General features: G+C 40.8%; 2 protein-coding genes across 6 annotated transcripts in view; one reads left to right on the forward strand and one right to left on the reverse strand.

The window, feature by feature from the left end:
• Positions 1 to 2,160: 2,160 nt before the first annotated feature.
• On the reverse strand, positions 2,161 to 20,529 carry LOC120411915 (M-phase specific PLK1 interacting protein). Its single transcript, XM_039571132.1, has 2 exons — positions 19,864 to 20,529; positions 2,161 to 14,965 (listed from the first exon to the last, which is right to left on the reverse strand). The coding sequence occupies exons 1-2, from the start codon at positions 20,215 to 20,217 to the stop codon at positions 14,762 to 14,764; spliced, it is 558 nt and encodes a 185-aa protein (XP_039427066.1). The 5' UTR covers positions 20,218 to 20,529; the 3' UTR covers positions 2,161 to 14,761.
• Positions 20,530 to 22,915: 2,386 nt separating this feature from the next.
• Positions 22,916 to 24,021, forward strand: part of SUGCT (succinyl-CoA:glutarate-CoA transferase) — a 347,805-nt gene continuing 346,699 nt past the window's right edge. For 4 of the 5 annotated variants that reach the window (XM_039571094.1, XM_039571099.1, XM_039571108.1 and 1 more), the window contains exon 1: positions 22,916 to 23,172. In XM_039571094.1, coding sequence (XP_039427028.1) covers positions 23,013 to 23,172 — 160 coding nt within the window. In that variant the 5' untranslated portion in view covers positions 22,916 to 23,012. The remainder of the gene's footprint in view (positions 23,173 to 24,021) is intronic. The other variant, XM_039571104.1, reaches the window with a different exon arrangement.

Here is a 24,021-nt window from a genome sequence, read left to right on the forward strand (position 1 = left end):
GAGGTGTAGTTAATATTCCCCACCATTGTCTCTTTAAAGAGGATGGTGTGTGTGTGTTAGAAGCAATGGGAAATCAAACCCAAAGAGCCAGGTATTTTCAGTGTCTGGTGAGACACACTGTGAATTGAGCCTGGCTTAAGCAACTGTGCTTTGAATGCCTGAGGCTTTTCTTGTCTTTTTCCTACTGTATTAGTTAATCTAATGAAACCTTTTGAATCTTTCAATAAATGCTATACCTCCATCCAAAAATATGTCACTTGCTGTTATCTTCAGTCCTCTTGAGGTTGGGCAGAGTGCTGCTTCATCACTTGTCATTGATAAAGCCAATAGATGGGCAGTGAAAATGCAGTTGGAAGTTACAGGGGCCAGCAGCAGTTACAGAGGTGTTGTTTGACATTAGGTTGACAAGATGTGTATCTGCAGCCCAAAACATCTCACTTTGGAAACAATACTTTGGTGACGGCTACAATTAAAGCCTGACCTTCAGTTCTGGCGACAAGCTCAGAGTGTATTTCATAGGGTGTTGACTTGCATGTAGCAGATCTGGCAGTTGTGTGTAACCAATTCCAGTTGTCTGCTGAGTTTTTTCTCGTGAAAGCTGCTATTGCAACTCATAACAAATGTTGGCTCTGATTATATTGCAGCACGAACCTGAAATGGTTTGAGAAGGGTGGTCATCCCTTTCACTGAGCTCTTACTGCCATAGGGGTAGCCAGCTGTGCAGTAGGGTACCAGTAATAATTCCGCTGGGATCTGTGTGTCAGTTGATATCCTCAGCTGCACGTAAAATAGCATCAAGTGAAAGAGGAGATACACGAATAACTGCAGAACAGCCTGTATCAACACAGAGCAAGGAATGGGTCTATGAAATCGGTGGCAAGAGAGGAAACCAGTCCTCTCATGTCAAAGCCACGAATTAATGCCTGTTAGTTTTGAAAGAACAATGCAGTTTTGCAGAATTTTCTTTTGAATTACCTGAACCAGGATTAGGTTGCTTCTATTTTTAAGGGATGCCTATAAAACCTGACAGGTCATCTGGATGAACAGGTTTAGAGCTACCAAACTCCCCCACCATATGGAAGAAAATGAAAGTTGGAGCACTTCGCAGTTGCAGTAAACATGGGCAGAAAGAACTTGGTTTGACAAATAAGGGCAACTGTTGCTCTTCCCAGTCAACTGCATTCATGTTGATGGACCTTGAGGGTTTTGCTTTTAAAGTCGTTACGTGCTATGGCCGCTTATTTTGGCCTTTTTTTATTGCCTATGGAGAGAAGGCACAGTCAGAGGAACTTTGAACCTTATGGTAATGCTTTTTCTTCATTTAGAGCAGCCCTCACCAATAGGCAGTACTCAGATCACGCAGCACAGCTTCAATTCTTCTTCAGCAGTTCCTCTGGGGGCACTTTGGGCATACTATTGATATGGCAAATTCTCGTAACACAGTGAATGTACCTTTAATAGGACTTTTTGCGAAGAGGCTTTGTGAAGATTTTTTTTCAGTATTAGAAAATACAGTGTAGAGGAGACATAGCTGGTTAGAAAAGGGAATACTCAAGGGTAAGCATTACAGAAACCAGTCTGGGAGCTTCTGGTACTCGCAAGAAGATCTGACAGCTGTTTGCCACCTGTAAGGGAACCTAGGGGAATAAGTGGTTACTATTTGACTTGTGCAGATAAGTCTCTCTGCTGTACTCCCTCCTGTGTGCTAGGGTGTGGTTGGTATTAGTTGCTAGAGGACATAGCTGGAAGCAAGTGTTCAGTGTGCAGCAACGCCTAACACAGGTCCCTTTTTACTTTCCTCCTGCACAAATGTGTAAAGCATGTCAACAGGTTCCACCATGGCGAACAGCACACTCCTCTACTGCCTTTCGAGGATCTTGGTTCTGCCCAGGTGGCAGTGGTTGGAGAGCACCGATGTCTGCTTGCCCTGCCTTTGGGCACCTCTCTGAGCATCAATGCCCTAGTGCTACTTTCTCTCACTGCTTTCTCCCCAGGTCACCCTGAGCAAAGAATGGGCTGTACAGAGAACTGAACAGGAGCCTGACTTTAGGAGGCAATTTTTCCCAAACAAGGAGCAAGGAAAAGATCATTACTTATTTTCATTCTCCTTCATCCTTACCACCTGCAGAAATGATCTGCAGGAATGATTTCAAAGCAGGAACTGGTTTGGTGGTGTTCTTTTGTTTGTTTTGGTTTGGTTTTTTAAATTTTCTGTTTTTCTTTACTGGTATTGCCCTTCAGAGAGCAGCATTTGGATGTTAGAAACCGCCTGCAAATCAATGTAGGATTGATGGATTGGGACTTCTGCTTTGCAGCTAACCCGGTGGCAAAAAATACATGGAAGTTACAGAAGAGGAGCAGGCCATTCCCTGCCTTCCTGCACTAGAGTTAAAATTAAAACACATCCCCACACTGGAAAACGAAGATGTGCACAGCAAACAAAAACAGCAGCCAAAGTTATCCATGTGCAGTCCTGTAACCTTTTCTGCCCCACAAATACTCTTGAAAGCTCGTGTCATCCCTGGGCTGGCATCCTTGCCCTCAAGACAAGGAAGGCCTTGGACCTTCTGACTGCTTTCTTTGCAGAACAAAGATTAATTGTGACCATTTTTAAATCCCTTTTTTTCTAAAAATTGTTCATGAGGGGGAGGGGGTAGGGAATGGAGTAAGAACTACAGATGACATGGGAAATGAAAAGGAATCTACTAATGCTGTATATGAGAATTGAAGTAATAAATTATAGTTAAAAACTTACCTGCAGATGGTTTGGCAATTCCACATCAGGAAAGTATTACTCTAAACCTGGCAGATTTTAGAAGCTCTGTACATTTTTCCCCTCAGACTGCTTTGTGTTATGGATTGCAGATCCTGCTGTGAGACTTCCAAGCAAGCACATACGTTTATGCAGGACAGTGAAAGAAGACATGCAGGTAGTAATGATTTTTATTTGCAAACTGTACTTGCCATTACAATGTTGCCTTTTGGGAATTATGATAAAACAGCCAAAAAATTCCAGAGAACTTTGCAGACCTGTTCTATCAGAAATTCAAACCTATTTCAGCTTTTAGCATCAGGTGAATTGGAGCTGACCTTCTCTTTCCACTGATCTCCTGGGAAGCTCCAGTTCAGTTTGAGTTTGGGTATTTCTTGTTAGTCTCAGCCATTAGAATGCAAATTGTTTCTTCACATCCAGGGAAACATTCTGCACACTTTATGTGAGTGCCTGTCATTTGTTGCTACCTTGCAGCCTCCTCCACTGCTTTTTTTTTTTGTTTTTTCTTTTTCATTCCTCAGTCCTGTATTAAGGTTTCAGCATTATGGAGCTTTTGTAATGTAAAAACTATTAACAATGCCCTTCATTATGGGAAGCTGTAAATCAAAGCACCATCAAAGGACTGAAAAAGTATTTCCATCAAGTTCTAAAAATATTGGATTGTTTGAGATGCAGTCCCAATATGAGGCTTCCTCCTGTCTTGGCTAAAGTATGTTTCTGTCTAAATATTTAATCCATGTGACATGTTCGTGGTGGCAAGAGCAGAAGGGGAGTAAGGAGCATCCAACAGAACTAAATATGGTCACTGCGGTCCATAACAAAATAAGGAAGCTGGTAGTTTAAATTTAGGTGAGATCATCAATTTCCTTTACAGAATTGGGAAGAAAAATGCTATGAGAATGAGAGGGATCAGTTATATTGACTAAATAAAAATAAAAACGTTTAAAACCTTCTTTTGACAACAAAAGAGGCTGCAGTTAACAGGAAAAAGTCAGGATTTCATATGCAGAATAGAAAGAACATCAAATATAGATGCTTCACTGATGCTCAATTTGAGGGAATATATTTCTTCTGTTTTAAGTGTGATTGATATTTAAAACAGCTCCTGCTATAGAAAATGGTGATAACTGACCAAACTTCTACACAATGCAGAGACAACAGTTTGACAAGACAAAATCAACATGAAAAACATACAGGCACTTGCTTTGCTGTCCAGTGTTTAATAGGACACGGGCTCTGCCCTTTCCAAGAGAGCACCATTTGGTTGTGTAAAGCCTTGACGAGTCATGTAACTCTGTTGAAGGATTTCACAGGACAGGAGAGAGAACACATCCACAGCAGCATTATTAAATTCATCAGCACATAAACAGACCCAACAAATGGGATGAGATTTCTTATTGGTAGGATGCTCCGAAGTGCACCAGGGAAGCTGGCAGCTCCTACTGTTTTTCAGAACCGTTCTAAAACTGTTCCTAAATGGGAAGGCAAAAGCTGCCTCAAGTTGTCATTAAACACTCTGTAGGTAGTCATAAAAAGCAAGGAATCAGGTTTGTAACACGTGTATTGTATACCCTGTGTTTTGCAAAACATCATCTACATCATGTGAAGTATTACATATTGCTGGAATATAAATTCAACATTTGCACAGCTTGACCACTACCAGGAATGCATTAACATTTTTAGGCTTGATTTACTGTAGCTTTTAAAAAATAAAATGCATAAAAACCCCTTATAATTATGGTGACAGTTCTATGCTTTAGAAAGTGATTGTGTCACTTAAAGGTTCTGTCCAAAAAGAGTCCCCAACCAAAGAACAGTTCAGGATCTGAAATCTCAACTCTGGAAATCAATTTGTGGATTATTTTTCTGTTTTGAAGCATGGAAAGTTTATTACAATATTACATTTTACAATACTGTCACAATTGGCTTTCTGACTCATTAATCTGAAAAGCTGAACCGCAGGAGATGAGAGAGCAGGTGCTGCACCAGATCAGGCATCAATCAGTTATGAAGATACTGGTCATTAAAAAAAAAAAAAAAAAAACCAAACAACTTGTTAAATTAATGCCTAGTGAGCTAAAGACTGGTTTGCTCCGTGACAATTGCTTGAGAATCTTCCACTGGAAGGCGCTAGGCTTCTGATTACAGCATAAATCATGTCCACATGCAGTGAAATTCAATAGTGCAAGAACTCCTTTTCTAAGGAGACTGTGACCTCCATTGCTATGGTGTTATGAATGAAAACTTAAAACTATTATCTTAGGTTGAAATTGTTCCTGCTGTCACTGCAGATTTTAGTTCCGACAAAGGGCGAAAACCAAAACCCCTGTTAACTTCAGCAGGGATTTCCATTTAATTCTCCAGTGTCAGAAGTTTCCTTTTGAATAGAATGTTGGTGCTTTTTAATAAAACCACCTTCCATTAGAAAAATCATGTATAATTTCGCATACATATTTGGCCACAGAAGACTCTCCTGCTGTGAAACACACAAACCTGTAGATTATCAAAGAAATCATGGAAATTCTAATTTATTCAAAGTCCTTGAATGCTCATTCTTTTGTTAAGAGCAATGTTTCTGAGTCTACTGGTATTCTCTACACTAGATTTGAAAGGTGCTTGAGGAAACTAAGGGGTTCTTTTCAGAACTCCATCAGAATCTGGAACATGTAATGAACAGTTACAGCAGAGTGTGAGAGAGATGCTCACAGAACTAAACAGCTACCACGTATCATTAGCATGTGTTGGAAAGCATGGCTGACTTCCTGCTGGCATTCCTCCTCCCAGGAAGGCAATGCATTTGTAACTTGATCTGAATGTGTTATTGATTACCCAGTTTCAGGGAATGTAATAGGGAGAGCAGAAATCTTTTTTTGTTAGATAGCAACTCTAGTTTAACAATCTTCTTACCATAAGTCTACTGTACTACGCAATTTCCCTTACACACTTTAGGTATATAAAAGGCGGACGATTTTGCCCATTTTCAGTATGAAAAATAAATTTGGTTTGATACTATTTTCAGACAGAACAAGCTGTATTATTAACTTCAAAGTTTATACCCAGAATGTCCATGAAACAGATGTATGAGCCCTAGCACTTCATCTGCCTTTTTACTGGATAAAGGCATGGAGGGCTGGTGGCTGAAAGTGGCCTGGTCTGGAACTCCCTCTGGGATTCTTTCTATTCTTACGAATTTAAAGGAATTATGAAGTGACAGCAAACAGATGTCTGTGTTTACACGACTCCAGAACAGTCCTCTCTGGAGAGGAGAGGGAAATTCCAAGAAAAAGCTGTGAACTGTTTTAACTCTTTCTGATTGGGATACCACAAAGGCAAATTTTTGAATATTAAGTGTCTTTGTTGTGGTTTAAACAAAACTGGTGGTTTTATGTGGGAGTTGCCAGGTGAGGTTCAGACATAACATTGTGCTGGATTTCATAAGATGTGCTTCTCTCTACCACCAAGTGATGGACAGTGAGATTTGGGATTTGACAAAATCTATGTAGCATTTCTTAGTAAAAAGAGTATTTAACGTAATGCTTTAGTTTATGGCTACTGAAAAGGTCTGTATCCCATACCTCTTCACAACTAGAATCATCAAAGTTATTAATTTTACTCACTCTATACACATGTATAGATATTACTTGGAATTTTAAAACCAATTTTTCTTTACCATTGTGAAAGATCCTTAAAACTTGCAACTAGTAAAAAGAAACAATAATAACCAAAGCACATTCAACAGGACCTCAGGACAAAAATAATTAAGCAGGAGCGTGAAAACTGCAGGCAGATGATTGCAACAACATTATTATTATAAAAAAGATGGTCACTGGCAGCTCCCATCCTGAGATTGACTGTTGGAAAAGCTCAATGGAATTAACTTTCTTGTTTCAGCCATCAGCAAGCTTAGTTTGAAACACATTTGAACTATGCAATCTTAACCTGTCTGATTTGAAAACATTTGTTTCTGCTTTGTCAGAACTAGGAAAGTGATAGTTCAGAATGGAAAAATCTTTTTGTGATACAGATAGCTCTGAATAATACATTGTTTATTTTATAATAAAATAAATAGATTAAAAAAAAATTATGGGTGGCTTAAGTCACAAAAGAGTGGAAGCCTTTTAAGAGAGAAATATCTGGTTCAAATGAAGTGTCAACCATAGAAAGTATATGGGAATAGCTGGTGGAAAGTGATTCCAGAGCAAATGCAAGGCTTCGTCACAAGGTTGTGGAACCTGTGAAGAAACAGAGTAAGGGAATGAATACAGGTCTTACCTTTCTTCAGCTTTCTACTCTTTTGTGTCCCTTATGGGGACACTTGTTACACGTTCTGGACTCCTGCCCATGGTCTGTGCTGATGCTTTGTGATATTACAAATGACTGAGAAAGACGCGTGCAAACGGTGTTTTTGAAGGTGCAGACCCTTTCACTAGATTGTCTCCTTGCCACGAGGTGCTGGAGGGGCAAGGCAGCTGTATTGATGACCCTCACCAGGCCCGAAATTGGATTATTTATTTTGGGATGCTTACCTAGAAACACTGTTGCTGTTAAAGCCTTGACTAGATGTGTTTCTGCTGCTTTTCTCTGATACATCAATACAGCTAGAATGACACCAGAACCTTGCTTTTTCCTTCTGCTCATTGAAAGGTTTCAAGACGGAAAGCAGTTGCTCTGTAGCAGATCTTCTGGCTGTTCAAAAGCTTCTGAAGTAGGATTTAGCACTGAAGTAACTGGCACTAGACTGAAGTTGAACTACCTTTTTTAACTGGCAGTAAAAATTAAGCATATTGAATGAAAAAGATTCCTAGGCAGACAACCTTTTTATTTCTGCTGCTCACCAAACTCACTTCTCTCAGAATGCACATCTGCTTTCTTGTCATTCATGGATTTAAAAACAATAATACATCCTGTGGCTGCTGGAGCAAGAATACCTGATTTTATGCTTTCATGAGGTAGTTCTCCATCCAATTTGGTGTACTATCAACAAGGATCTCCTCAGTGGAAATCTAAGTATTTAAGAGATGGTTGTGTTGGGAAGCTACCAGAAAGAACTGGGATCAATGCAACCCTTTCCCTGTGCCTTCTTCTTACACACTTTTTCTGTTGTCTTTTTCGAGTGACTTTGCCTGGGGTTCTTTTTGCCTGTTGCTGAATTTGCAACGTTTAACACAGATCTGAGCACCACTTGTCTGCATGTTCAGTAGTGGCCTTTTTTATTAATCTGTGCAGGGTGGCCACTATGGCAAGGGCATGTCTGTGTTGTACAGTATTCACTACACATCTGACAACAAAGTCCACCACTAAACCACTGCAGGCTCATTTAGATGAGTTGGGGGGATCTGTGTGACTTTACTTGTTGTCACAGTTTTGTCATCTCCAGCAATGTAAACTAACAGGACCTGTAGTGACTGTGGTGGGTGGTTGGATGACACCGATTCCATCAAACCCTCCAGCAGAGTCCTGCAGGGTGGAGTGAGTCTATTTCAACAGAAAGGGCAGTAAAGGTATGTTTATTTCCATGGAAAACCAATGCAGAAGAGCCTTAACTTACGGCTGCTGTACGGACAGTACTGAAAAAAAAACAGAGGGGGGAAAAAGAGACAGCAGAAAACTCTCTGGAGAGGAAAAATTTGGTTAAGACTGCCTAAGTTATCTTCTCTGGATAGAGTTGGGTGGGGGGGTGTGTGTTAAAGAAAAACAACCCACTTTTGGTAGGTCCCTTTAAACTGTTTGCTTGAAATATAAAGTACACAAAGCCTTAGTAATGCACTAGAATCTACTTTTCAGGCTGTAAGAGGATAGAGACTTGGTTAATGTGTACTGGGATGATCTAATAGCAGAGATAAACTAAACTGGGCTACTACCAGTTGTACATTCACAAAGTAGAGACAGTAACTATTTCTTCCTCACATCACAGCCCTGAGGATGACAGGCTACAGAGAGCCAATGTATAAAACATGCAGCAACTGTTGTGAGAGGAAATCAAACAGTGTCAGAAAATGCAACCAGATGCAATAGACACCTTGAAAACAGGGATTCAAAGGTTCTTTGCACAAGCTTTCTGCATGCTTGGAATTTTATTTTAGAAGCTATTCTAAGTACAGGAACACTGCTGGTAGTGTAAGCTGTCTTCAGTTCCAACAGGGACACAATTTGGCAGTTCATTCATTTGCAAACAGACATCACAGTTTCTCAACCTGTTGCCCATAGTGCACAAACAGCTTTCTAACATCTGAAAATCAGAAACCCAGTAATTTTCCTTGGTGTAATTTGATTGCCACAGCAACCAGGAGGCTATTAAAAATTTACAGGCAAGGGCAACAGCCTTAGGAAAGTGCAATGGCAAGTAATCAATAGATTCTCAGTGCCTTCTTATACTTATTAACTCAAGTTGTACACTTGGACCATTTGCAGATGTTAATTCTCCCTTTTATCTTTGTGAAAATCCCTGAAATTTTCAAATCCTATTTTTTCTTAGCTTAAAAAAAAAAAAAGGGACAAAGAAACTAGACTTCACAGACAAGTGGTGAAGACTGTCTCTTCTGCAAACTCAAACGTAGGAATAGTAACATGTTAGTTTCCAACATCTGTTACAGGAATACAGCTCAAAGCTTTCTTTTAAATTAAAAAAATCTTCATAAAGACACAGGAGACGGTAGTTTAAGAACACTGCAATTGCTACTTACAATTATCAATGATACTACTCCCTAGCTGGCAATTGGTACTTTTAAAAACCTGTGTTAGCTCTGTTATTTGTGCTTTATGCTGTGCAGTCATCCACAGAAGCTGTCAATTAGCTTGATTCCTCTTCCCTTAACATTAGCTCTGTGATGCTTGAAAAGAGAATGATTTGAATCAGAGTGAAAGAGGTTTTGTTCTTCCTTTTACTGGTATTTATACTAACAGTTGCATCAACATGTTCAGCAGTTTGAACTCATAGGAATTTCCTCATGCACGCAACAAAGATTTAAACCCATTGACTCTACACTAACAGCTTTTAACTACCTTGAATACACAGCAATTAGACTGTGGCAAAATACATACGGATACCAGAAGGTTTAAGTGCAGAATACAGCATCAAACAGCATGATTACTGCTACACAGAAGCAGGGTAGTACATGCAGATTTTTGGTGCAGATTATAATAGCAGGAGTGTCAGCAGCATTAAAAATTTCACTCTGGAACTGTACTGGTATGACCCCTTTTAACTGCAGGAAGTTACATTCTTGTATACAAATGTTTACATGAACAGTTCAGAATAGCAATGTGCAACAGCCACAGATCAGGGAACAAAGGGCAGTGGAATTCACCTGTGATTTTACTGCAAAAGATGCTGATGAAATTTAAAATCCCAGATGTGCACTAACCAACCCTGATAGAGTTTGAACCCCACACAGAGCTGGCGAAGCAAAGTGGATTACTATTTGTCTCAAAATACCTCCTGGGTCCTGCTGCACTGGAATGGCAAGTCTAGGGGTAACCTCTAGGACTGGAAGGGTAGCCACACACCAAATATCTGCCCAGCTGTCTATAGCCCAGGAGGCAAAGGTTTCTTAGTGTCATCAACGAAGCAATGGGGATGAGATTCAAAAAGCCTTTTTTGCCAGATCTAAAATAGTTTAAAGGGGAGGCCTAGATTTGAGGTCTAACACTCAAGAGCTATTAATTTTGTAAAAGTAAATTCAGAAGTCCAAGTTGAGAAATTATTGTTAAATTTTAGGTCAGCAAAGCACACATTTAAGTGAAAATGTCAGGAAATTAAACTGAATCAGTTTGTGCCTTGTGAGACATACAGACCAGAAGTTACTTTAGGCAAAAAAAATTTGGTTGTGAATTAATTACTGAATGCTGTTATTACTGTCGAGTGTAAAGACAACTTGATTTCTTTCATTTCTTGTGCTGTAAAAAGTTGTTTGAGCCATCTCAAATGATAAAGTTTATCTAGTTACCTATGTCAATTGGTAAGCAAGTTTCTGAAAGCTTGAGACATGAAAATCATTACATGACTCTTCACCAATCAGTGTGGGCAATCGTCCCTTTTCTCTACCAGTTCCAAGAAGATAGAAGGAAGGCAAACACCAAGATTTGGGGAAATGAGAACAAAGTCTTAACTCTTGAGGATTTTGGAAAATATTCTAAAAACTAATTTAATTCATTATGAGACAGTCATGTATAAAAGCACTTGTATGAATTTGGATTCAGAACAATTCCTAGGCAGAGGAGTTAACTGCAGTGCTGGCAAAAAGCACTGACAGATAAATGCATGATAAAATTTTCAAGCTGTAACATTATATACTTACACATCCCAATTGCATGAGCAAATCCTCTGACTTCAGTGAGGTTACTCAGAAGGGCAGCTTGAAAACCAAACATACTATGAAAAACTTTTCTTTAGAAGGAAGGTGAACAGCTACTTGTAGAATTTCCATATCATGCATTTTTCAAATGCTCCCCCATCTGAAGTCTAATGAAATAATTTATATAAAGTTAAGAACACATAAAGATATCCTTAAAAAGAAAAGCAACCTGACTGCAAAAGTAGTTATCCATTCTGCTGACCAGACACATTTTACCTAGTAAGTGTTCCCAGCTTTGACATTAGGGAAATACTACATCTCAATGCATTACTTCTAATTCTAAAGAGGAGGAGCTTGACATTAACTTTTAAAATTCCATTTTAATTAAAATTTTAATATTCTAACTTATTTAACAATTTCAGAGTGTGTACTGAGTGCCACAGAAGAATGAATATTCCACATTATAAAGCTGGAATGAAAACCCAAAAGTTTGAACTATTACAGTGCACATCTTGGGGTAACTACCCACCCAGTGTGTTGCTGCATTACACATGTACTCAGCTGATTTAAGTTCAGTTACTGTCACATCAGCAAAATTTAGTAAGTGATGCAGTTCACTCTTAAAGACAGAAGCAAACAGCAACAAATGAATTGATTTTTTGCTGGAAGAGTTAGTTACAAGTTATACTTCTTTACAACAACTAAAGAGAAAGTCAAATGGACTTCATAGACAAACACAAGGCAAACAAAACAGAACGGAAAAGTGTATGAACACAAACTTCTGAAAAATAAGCTAACTTACCTTAAAATTTAAGAAGTCTGTTGAAGAAAGAGCAATGCCCATATACTGTGTTCATTACAAAAGAATCTCTTCATTAACACAACAAGCACTACTTTGTTTCATGGGCTCATGAAGAAAGGATGTATTTTGTGCTCTATATTTTATCATCCAGAGTCATACTGTTACTATGAAGTGGCTTCATTAACAAATGAGGAAGTGATATATCCTCTCTCCGTCAGAAACATGTGGGGAAAACAATGTTTGCCATATGGTAAAAAGAAAAAAAAACTGGTGAGGAGTTAAGTGTTTAAGCTTCCGGGATATCATGGCAAAAAAGGCAAAGCTTAAATTGGCTTTAAGTACATTATATTTATAGTTCTGAACATGTGTTCATGCACTTTACAACTCTTCAACGACATATTTAAAAATTACCATAATTGTAGAATTTCTCCCAGAAGCCAGAAAGGTGAATCATTTTTAAGTTTTTGGTGCTGATTCTTGACCAAATGATTAGAGTCTTTAGTAGTATAATGTACTTAAAATTGTTGGGTCATATCCTGAAGTGCACTGGAGCAGCAGCTTAACAGATGGCATTGTGGAAGGTCTGCATGGATTAAACACTGCTTCAAGATTATTTCCTCAGTTCTCTTTCTGGAACATTTACCTTCACTGATGTCTGACACCTGGTTCCAAGAGTTAAGAGTTATTACCAGAGGAGTCTGGCTTTGATGCCTGGGTCAACTGCAATCCCAAAGTGGAAAAATCCATCTTTGCAATGCGCAAGGGCAGCTCATACTGGCTACTGTGTAAGAAGTCCCATGTCTAACAGTCCCTTTTCTCTCAGGAATCCCTTACCTTTCCTTTCTCCCTTCCAAACCCAGACTCTTCTTATGTCCAGTTGAGAACACATCATGCCTTCACTCTCTTAAATAAAATCATATGTTTCCCCAAGATCACCAAATATTGCAAAAAAGAAATTGCATTCAATCACATAGGAAATGGCAACAAAAAAGGTGACTTGGTTAAGCACACAACAACTTTTTTTTTTTTTTGTGAGCTTTACAGCACCTGGCAAGGTTTAAAAAAAAGGAAAGAAAATTTTACACTTCACTTTTCACAATGACATTGATTAACTTATGTATAAATTCTAAAGACTACAACTTGTCAAGTCATCTCAATTTTGCTGGTACCTATTGCAGATAACAATACTGATAGCTGCCATTTAAGGCACAGTTCTTTTGATTCTGGGATGAAGAGTTAACCATTCTTGATATCCAGCAGGCATTGTGTTCTCAGTTCTCTGGAGCAGCCTTTTTAGATGTAATACTAAAATAACAGGGTCAACTGAGGGAAGAGAGAAGTGACATACTTCAGATTCTGGTCCTAAGAGTACAAGAGACTTAGCACATTTCGACATATTAACCTCCCCTTACAGTTTGAAGTTGTTGCTGAAGGCAGTATTAACCTAACACATCTTATGCTGAAACAGATAGAGAGTACAGAGGACTATTCTACCTCAGCAGAAAACATGTTACTAAGAACAGTTTAATGGGATTCCCTGTGCTTTTCTACCTAACCATGCCTCAGGACTACAAAAATATGTTTTGAGTATGTAAGAAGCTTAAAAGAATACATGGATTTTGAAAACTCAACTAATGGCTTTATTTAACAAAGTTTTTACACTCTACCTTGGCTTAAAAGCCAAAATCAACAAACAAATAATGGTACGTTCAACAAAAATTTATCTACTGCTGCAGGTTTAACATGGCAAGTTAAGAACATGCCCTGCAGCTGGAACTAGTTCTTTTTTATTCTAGATTATGATATTCACTACTGGATTTAAGCATGGATCTTCCATGTAAAGACAAGCTCTAAAAAAACCCAACTCATTACTTTCCTCTTCAGTACAAAAATATAGCATGTACACACACAAAACAATTCTCCTGGCAAGAATGCCTGCTGTAAGTAAAAATAAAAAATAATTGAAAAATACAGAACAGATTAAAAAAAAGATGCTATGCATGTACTAATGTCAACTGTATAACAAAAACTGTCATTCATTCTGTACTATTCTAGGAGGTGGATCCAGAAAGAACATTTGCATTTATTTAAGCTTGATGTTTTATGTGCTCTTTAGATTTAAATTGCCATTGAACAGACTTGTTACTATAATCCAGAAATTTCTAATATTGATCCAAATATATCGATTCTAAACACAAAAGCAAATGACTTCAGAATTAAGTTTGTGACTCAAGAGTCGGTTCCACAAATTAAATTTTCCAAAACCAATACACTTGTTTCCTGAGATGCCTAAGAGTCATGTTTCAACTTCACATTACACTGCGATTAACAAAAATTACTATGCACAAAACCAGACATCAACTACAGCATACAAGCACATTTACAGAAGTCACCTAATTTCACTGTTACGAACTACTGTGTTAATGTGTACACCTTAACAAGCTCCTAAAATATTCTTTATACATTACAAAACAAGGATTTACAAAACTTTATTTTATTTCCAAGTTATTTCATTCTAAAAATGTTGAAACATAAAAAATACTTCCTAAGAGACCTTACAATAAGAGGCTAACAATCTGGCATGGGAGAGGTAATTATATGAAAACTTGTTTTAACAGTCACAAATCAGTCGCTGGTGATTAAAGAACATTTTGTTCTTCAGAGCTGGCAGGCACTTCCACATAGCCAGAAATATAAGTTTTTCTACCACTCCTTTTGCCTCCCATACATAAAAATATCCAATGCAATAAAAAAAAGGTAGGATAAAAGGGTGGACATGTGATGAAATAAAAGTATTATCTAAGGTCTTGATTACTGTTCATCTTGTTTAAGTGTAAAGATTCTGTCCCAAAGGTTTCCTGACAAGATGGAGTTATTTGGCATTTAAAAGTGTTAGCTGAAATACCTCCCTTTTTTACCAGTACATGTTGTTTGCTCACTGCTGTATTGCTGGTTTATGTCTGTAACAGAAACTGGCTCTAGGCCAGCCCATGGGTCCTCAAGCATTGAAGGTCTGTAATAGTTTTCCACATCATTAGACACTCTTTTCTCTCTGCCATGCGCTGTACCAAATGGAGTAGATGTCCTGGGTGATCCCTTTGGAAGAAAACCATCAGGTAAAGAAACATTTAATAGTCTAATTCAAACTAAAAAAAAAAAAGAAAAAAAAAAGAAAAAAAAATTTAAATCTTTCATTTTACTGTAGCAGAGCTCTGAAGCTGATTATTAATTGTAATTACTACACCTTGCTTGCATTTTCCCCAGGAAATATTAACTTTAATGTATTTTACTTATGAGTGATGATTTACCAGGATAAGAAAAAAGCACCACCACAGTCTTCTCCAAAATACTTGCTTACATCACTCTGGCACATAGGTGCAGAAAAGCAGCTCATACTATTTTTCATAATCTGTCACCATGTCTAACAAAAGCTGAACAACAAAACAGGGAGTTAGAGACTGAGGAAGAGCTGACAATATTAACAAGAGCAGAAGTCAAATATTAAGTACTTACAGATTGAACACAGTATTGTATAACTGAAATAGCTACAAAGAATTCACTGAAAAAAAATCCTCTTTCAACCAAACTAGTGTTCTGTGAAATTTGAGAACAGATGACTTTATTTTATACACAATCTCAATTGTAATCAGTGATTTAGTAGGTACTGACTTTTGCAGGGAGCTTTTCATATTTTTTTTTAAGATCAGGGATCACAACAATTGCTTCTGTAAAGCTGCTACAAGTCTGCAGCTTAAAGAGGGCTGTGACATAAAGGAACTCCTATAATAATTTTCTCCTGTTAGCATCATCCATTGTTCTCCTCAGATTCACTCCTCTAAAAAGTGAGGTTTTGTCTAAAGCTGTATTTATTTAAATTAATTTGTTTTAACCAAAGGTAAACAACCCATACTACAGATAGACAATAATCTCCAAGCATGTCCACTGCATGGTTAGAAGAACAGGATGCCTTGAGGCTGGTTATCAGATTCTGTAAAGCAGGGTAAAAGCACTTGATTAATGGCTGCTTTCCCTCACAACCCCAGATGAATTTTTGCATCAGCAGTGATGGTATTTGAATTTGACTAGTAAGCCCTAACAGCATCTATATAAATAGATCACATGAAACAATTTCTGAGCAAAACTGAGAAATGATGCCATAAAGTGAAAGACCCAATGTTTATCCAGAAGAGTAGATTTCACTCACACAGCTTGAACCTATTTCTGCTAATGTGCGGTGGCAGGAACATGTTGATGTGTTTCCAGCAAGAACTTTCCAGGAACTCCTAAAGTTTGATGATAATGGATACATGATCAAACGTGGGAACATCCATGTCTTATTTATAGGGCACTTGTTTCTAATGATTCTTGGCAGTTAGGTAATGTAGCTAAGACGATTTCAAAACAGAAGAATTTCTAAAAGGTGGTGATTTACTATACTGTATCAAACCCCATGAGGGTCAGAGAATCACCTCAGAATACATCTAAAAACTTTCTAAGAGACATGGAGTTTCCTCGAGTAAGCTGACATTCTCTAGCAAAAGTGACATTTATGTTAAGCACTCACATTTAGTAGTGAAACAGCAGTTCACAGTGCATTCTGTCCTAAATAAACACAAATCCCCACCATCTCTAAACCACTACATTTAATGAACACCTTTTAATGTTGACATTGTAAAATCGATTGAATGTGGAGCTTATTTATTGCTGTGTTTAATCTGCAGAGGGCAAAAGAAACCTGAGCTGATATAATGATCTGCAGTATTCAGTGAAGCAGCAAAATAATTCAATGGGAAGGCTCATTTGTACGGATTTATTTAATAACCTTAAATTTCACTACAATATGATGCAGGTCATCAGTAACACTGACATTTTAGCTTTTTTGAAACCTAGGAAATTTATTAGTATGTAATACTAGATTGACAGCCTTCAGTACATGTTAAATTTAAGCATGTAGATTATTTAAGTTTAGAATACTAGTCATCATATGCTTTTTCCCCTCTGAATTTTTTTTAGGGAAGAAAATCAAAATGTGATTATTCACATTATAGGCAGGTGGAAAAGGAAAACAGCCCTACCTGTATAAGAGAAACCATTCAGTGCAAGAGGCACTATTTGGTACCAAAGATGCTTAAAAAAACCTTCTATTATTTGTCACTAATGTCAACAGGCTTTTTCAATGAATGTTGCTTAAAAAACCAGTCAATCTATTCTCAGTACTTTTTCCTCCAGATTACAAATCTCTCCTTAGAGTAAAAAACAACATCTTTTGGTGCTATTCATTAACATGTTACTGAGTGGAGTAATACTGCCTTGAAACTAGGAACAGTCACTCCCTTTATCAGCTTGCTTCACCTGATGTAATTATAGCTGCTGGCATATTCACAAAACACAAAAATCACAACTGTACCATTTCAAAAGGGTGGTGTTTCTTTTACTTTCTGTAATAATTTTTGATCCACACCACTACACACCTGCTGCTTGTAGCTAGTTCATTAATTCCTGCTGAGTGTGGGAAACAAAACATTACCACTAAATGAATTCTAAGTGGAGATAAGAAACACAACAAAGATGAATCACAGAATGGTTTGGTTTGGAAGGAACCTTAAAGACATCTAGTTCCAACCTTCCTCCCAAAGGCATGGACACCTTCCACTAGTCCGGGCTGCTTAAAGCCTCATCCAGCCTGGCCTTGAACAATGTGGATGGTGCATCCACAACTTCTCTGGGCAAACTGTTCCAGTGTCTCACCACCCTCACAGTACAGAACTTCTCCCTTATATCCAATGTAAATTTACTCTCTTACAGTTTAAAGGCATTCTCCCTTGTCCTGTCACTACACACTCTTGTTTCCACAAACATGTTTTCATAAAATATAAAGCAGAAGCACCTCTGTGGAAAAACCAGAAAGTGCTGTTAACTACTGGCCACATAAACGCCGAGTTAGCCATTTCAGAAAAAACAAGCTCCGTATGCTTTTCTTCAAGTTTTCTGTTTGTTTCAAAGAACGAAAGTCTGCGAGCACAAAATGAGTACAGAATGCTAATGGCATGACATTAATAGAACACTAAAGTAAACAAACTGTCTTTTGGATTTTCCAATGCAAATTTTAAAAGGCCACTTAAGACTTTCATCTCAAAAGTGACTGTAGCGTCATAAATGTCAGAGGCATTGTAGTTCACTTAAGAGGATCTACAGAGGAGAGGGGACAATGCACATGCATCACAAGAAATCTGATGCTCAGAAAATGCATAAAGGCTTTCTACCTGAATCTATTTACGGCCTCACAGGCAGAGATCCTTGTCCAAACCAAAGCAAATGAGGACTCATGGTTCTATCAGACTAACTCCCTCTGTGATTGCCTCTACTGCCCTCCCAGGCAGAACAGCTCATGTGTACCCATGTAAAAGCACAGACTCATGCATTTCTTCAGTCCTGGGCAAAGCTACAGAAATTCAACATCCTTTGAGTCTCTGAAGGAATTGCCATCAGGCCAGTGCTCCTAAACTACTCACAAGGTCTAAAGAAGGAAATGGGAGAAGGGAAGATGTTGTGACAGTCTGAGACTGGATTCAAACTTGTGTATTCTTTACGTCATGTTTCTTACCTCAGAATGCAACCTGACTTTATGGCAGGTTTCTTACATCAAGAATGGAACCTACGAACCTATAGGTGGGTTCCTGTCCTCAGGTCCTGACATGAAACAGTTCTGACTAAAACTAAAGACAAAAGGATTCCTGCATACTCTTCTGCTCAAATAATTCTAAGGCAGGCTTTGAAAAAAAAGCTTAAAGAGTGATCTTTTCAAGGGAAATTAGACATCGATGACATAAATTATCCCTCCAGATTCTGCAGCAGAAATGCCACAAGCCTGGCTTTTTCAAAAGGCACTGAGGTTAAGCAGTCTGTTGGCTTCCACACCAGGAGAGTCTCTGCTGTTGTGCTGAAGAAAATGTACAAATTTTATAATGATTCCCTTCCACCAACTATGAGACTCCTAAGTTAACTGCATCATAAGAAAAGAACAAAATACTAGTTTTCAATGGACACATGACAATGCAGCGCAGGCACATTAAGATTTTACTAACCTCTATTAACATGTGACTTCATTATACTTCAAGCCTTCAAGTATCAATAAGAGCACAAAAAAATTTTATCATTGTACTGCACGTGTCATTTGTTACGCTTTGAAGGTTTCTCTAATATTGCATAAAGCCAGTCATATACATAAAGTTGTTATTCTGAAAACTGATGTCCCTGTGTGCATTGCCAGTCACATGTTACAAGTAACACAGCTAAAAAAAAGCTTAACTCACAGAACCTGTTGTTGATGGCTTTCAGGAAAACGATACAAACAGAAGCTTTCAGTGCAATGCAAAGACTTTAAAATGAGAGTCTATTATCGCAACAGATGCTCTCGGTTCTGCTTAAAGGATCCTCAGCTTAATTCTCTTTAACAGAACACTCCTTTTCTCCGTCCGTGTCCCTGAAAACTCCGAGTGTGGATAAGGCAGCTCCCATGCATGGGAGGACAACACGGGCAAAGTAAAAACACACCGCGCTTCACCTCTGCATTAAAGAAAACTGACCAAAGGGAGGCACGTACAGGACAAAGAGGTTTTTGCTGCCGTTTTGGGCGATGCTTAATTCTCTACCTTCACAGGGCAGAATATGAAAAAGAAAGCTGCAAAAAGAAAAAGCAAAAGAAAAGCTGCAAAAGAAAGCTCTTGTGTCTTCGCAACCCGTCAGGCCTGGGGCCCTCTTCCCTATCCTCATCTCACAGCTGCCTGTGCTCTGTCCGTCCTCTCCACCGCGGGGGAACGGGCGGCGGAAAAACTAACGTTGCTCAGTGCGGCTCAACCCTCGCTCTCCCCCGAAAATCCTGCTGGCGGGTGGATGCTGCGCTGGCACAAGCCCTCTGCGGGCTACGGGCCCCGCTGTGAAGCAGAAACAGCACCTCCCTCCCTCCCCGTGTCCCTCTCCGCCTTCCCCCATACCTGGAAGTGCCTCTGGAAGCCGCCGGGCGAGCGCTTGTGCGGCGGCGGCGGGTGCAGAGGCGCTCCGGCCGGGGACGCGCCGCCGTACGGAGCCGGGTACCGGGGACTGACGCTCTGCGGCCTGCGCGGGGTCTGTGCCCCCGGCGAGGGGCTCCCGAAGCGCCCGTAGAACCCGGGGCCTCGGGGCGAGAGGCCGCTGCCGTACGGCCCGGGCCGGTGGCCGTAGGGCGGCGTGTGGTGGGGGCTTCCGTAGCCCCGCGGAGAGGGCGGCAGGGCCCCTCCGGCGGAGGGAGGGCTCCGGACGCCGCCGCCCGCGCAGGGAGGTGTCGGTGCGCGGAATCCCTGCCGGTACATGGCCGGGACAGGCCGGCAATGGCGGCGGGAGCGGGACCTGTGCAATGGCGGCGCCGCCGCGTCTTCTCTTTTCTCTTCCCCCGCCTCTTCCTCGCTAGGCGGCCGGCAGGTTCCGGCCTCTAAACGTTCCGCGGCGGGGAGGGCGAGGCGCCGTCCATCCCGCCTGGAAGCGGGAGGGCGGGGGAGAGGGCCCGTCAGCTTCACACAGCGACCTGTGCGCCGACCCCCAGGGATTCTGCGCGTTTTTGAGCTGAAGGGGAGTAATCTGGAGTGAGAGTCTCCGAAGATGCCTGGTAACTGAGACGATGAGGCTCACGGCGTTCGTGGGCTCGGCGCGGCTGTCAGCGAATGCCCGCGGTTCTACGGCTGCTAAAAAACAACGAAATGAACTCCTGTAAAGCAAAGCGAGTGTTTACCTTACATTTCATGTCACTTCAGATAGGCTTATTGTGGGCCTTTGTTCTGGAGTCTTTTAAATGTCTGAGCCTGCAAATGCTACGTGTTACGGCAGTCCCGATTGAAAACACACAGTGACTTTTAAGGAGCACTTTAATGGACAGGGTTTTCGTCAAAATCAGTTTGAACTGTCAGCAATTAAGTGAGTGGTAGCTCAGGCAAAGACTTACTCGTACAAACTCGTGGCAAAATGCTCTTTTGTACGAGAACTTCATACTTAGCGCGAAGTAAATTTAAGAATGCTATTTATTACCATTCCTGCTCTGTTCTCGAGTACATATTAATGCAAATCCTCAAAAATTCTGTAAAAAATACTGAAGGGGTTTTTATTATTATTTATTTCTGTCTGTACAACAAAGCACTACTCGGTTTTAGGACATTGCAACATAGGAAAATTAAAAGGGGCTTTCAGAACAGCAGTGAACAAAACTATTAAAATAAACAGAATGTTTCTATGCTTTATACACCAGTTTTGCTTTTCTTTGGCTTTAAACAGGTTTTGGTTTGTTTATTTTTTCAATGGCAACAACTAACTTTATATTCTCAGGGAATTCAGCTCCTCACTATGTTATACAATCTCTCTGTAAAAAAATGAGGCAATATCTTTTAAATTCTAAAATGGAAAGAGGCTAAACCTGGCCATTAAAATTTTTTGATAATCCTTTAGTCTGGAAGACTATCTGTTTTTATTGTGCACACAAGGAATGGCATGTCTACACAAGACAGTTTATCAATGTAAATAACCAAATGATCTGATCTATCTCATTCCAAAAAAGCACAGTTTAATTTAAACCCTTTTCACACCAAATGAATTAGAAATACATATTGTTGTGCACATGTTGAGTAATACTAGGGTAATTTTGCTGATAAATTTCTTCTTGTTCACAAATCTTTAAGCATCCATGTAATACTTTTGATTACACACAGCATGTCCAGTCAACAAATACGTCATGTAGGTTTTCTCTGTGTTCTTCCTCAGCATTCAGGGAGACTGACATGTGACATTTCTTAAGTCCGTGCTATTCGCAATGCTCGTTTTCAAGCAGTCAGAAGTTTCGGCTGCTTTTGAGATACAGCAGTTGTCTTATCGTCACATATTTCTCATGAATAAATGCCAAACCTCTGTGCAGGCTTTTTCATCCTATTAAGAGAGGCAAGAGGGCACCATGGTGTTCCTGTAACAAGCCTTCTGCTCTGTCCTAACACAGACTAAAAATAGTCTGAGGGTACTTCATTCAGCGAAGAGTTGCTCAAAGGTCAGTTCAAGCTAACCCTTCCATAGCTATGCCCAACTGAAAATACAGCTTACAGTGTAGGTAATATTGCACCTTCAGTGACGGAGAACTGAGGTGAAGGACCTACCTCATGCTGCTGAGCAGATGTACTGGCATCCAGTGCGGCTGCCCGCCTTGGTAAGTGTGGAAAGCTCTTCGGGGTGGTGGTGGTGGGGGGGTGATATTCTACTTTTATTCCACCTTGGCAGTGTTGTATGTCACGGTCTGTACACCGAACTGGCAGTACAAATTTCCAGCCATCAAACAGCGGAATTCCTGCTGCAAACATCTTGTGAAAAACGAGGTTCATTCTTAGTAAAGTTTTAAGGAAAGTTTAATAAAAGGGACAATTAGGAGACAATAGCAAAAAAGGGTATTATGGCCGGGTGCTTTGGCAGAGCCAAAGGCACACCTCTACATCCAAAAGATGTTCTTTAAAAGTACATCACTTATTGCATATTCATCACAATCATGCATGATTCATAAATTCTTTGGAGTTTCTGTGTATCATCTCGTCAGCCTTACCTTCCTCCTTGGCTCCATTCCCTCTCTGTCCCTCCTTAAATTCTTCTCTCTGGTTTTGGGTCTTCTTCTTCTCTGATAAGATACTCCAGAAATGTGAAGGCTTTCTCTGCCTATCTTTTCTAAATTGACTACAGAAACAATAGACATTCTGTATCATGTATTACATTACAGAACCTAGATAAAGTTTTCCTGACATTAAGGAACATGAAAAAAAGCCAACATCACAATACATTCATAACAATCTCCTGCTTTATGAAGTCCAGCCAGGAGTTCTTCATAGGACACGAGAGGCGCACCGTCCCGCCGCTGCCGCGGAGGGGGAACACGGCAGTCAGCCGGGACCGGGACCGGGACCGGGACCGGGCTCGGGCTCGGGCTCGGGCTCGGGCTCGGGCTCGGGCTCGGGCTCGGGCTCGGGGCCGTCCGCGCGTGCGCGCCCCCCGTCCCGAGAGATCCAAGTCTGTCCCGGGAGCGCGAGGGGAAGGGGGCGGTGGCGGCAGCGCCTGCGCGGAGCGCTCGGTGCTGTCTCAAGTGGTGGGGATGCTGCGTGCCGGGCTGGGCAGAAGAAGCCGATGTTGCGGAGGGCTCTGGAGGAGCCCCGCAGCTGCCGGCGGCAGCGCCAGAGCCTTGAGCGCTGCCTCCGCCTCCCCCTCCTCAGGCAGGGGCGGCGGGGCGCGGAGCGGAGGCGCTCCCCCGGCAGGTACCGAGCCGTGCCGCGCCCTCCTCTTCCTCCTCCTCCTCCTTCTCCTCCTCCCCCCCCCCCCCCCCCTCTGGCCGCGTCGGGCCCCTCTGTCCTTGTGATCCCGCCGGGCTCGGAGTTGGTGCGGCTGGGGCGGGGGTCGGAGCCGCTTCGCTGGGGGGCGGGCGTGAAACACCTGCGGGAGGTTCCTGCGAGGGGGTGGCGAAGGGGTCCCTGCGCGGCCGTTCTGTGCGGAGCGCAGCCCCTGGGCAGCCTCGGGGGCCTCGGACTTTGCACCGCGGCCGTGCGCGCTGCCCGCGGGACCGCGTCGCTTGTGACACGGAGCGTGTCGGCACTCCAGGGAACCTTGGCTAATGGCATGCCCTGTTCCAGGCCTGATTTTTTTTAAGGTTACCGAAGTGTAACTGCGTACAGTTGTGCTTTTAAATTTTTTTTTAAAAATTTAAATTAAATAAACCCAAGCTGCAACAAAGTGATCGTTCTCTGGTTTCAAGTTTCTCTGTTATTAAATAACAGAAAAATAGTAACAGTAGCGTTACTAGCGTCACTAGAATCGGAGGGAGTTTGCAGTTCTGCCTCCCACTATGAACATACCAAGTGTGTCCTGGGCTGGAGTGTACCGACTGATTGTGAATTAGTCCGCGGTACTGATGGACTTGATTATAACTTACTGCATGGATAAAGTAAAAAAACTGTGCAAAGTAGAGACAATAGACTTGAGCAGTCATGTCTTCTGGAATTGAAAGTAATTGGAATGGGATCTGTTAATTTGCATTGTTGCAAAAGTTAATTTGCTCTCTTCCAGGTGTCCTCTTCTGTCACTTACAAGTATAAAGGAAATATTTTTGG

This window comes from Corvus cornix, chromosome 2 (assembly GCF_000738735.6).
Source record: "Corvus cornix cornix isolate S_Up_H32 chromosome 2, ASM73873v5, whole genome shotgun sequence".
Taxonomy (NCBI): domain Eukaryota; kingdom Metazoa; phylum Chordata; class Aves; order Passeriformes; family Corvidae; genus Corvus; species Corvus cornix.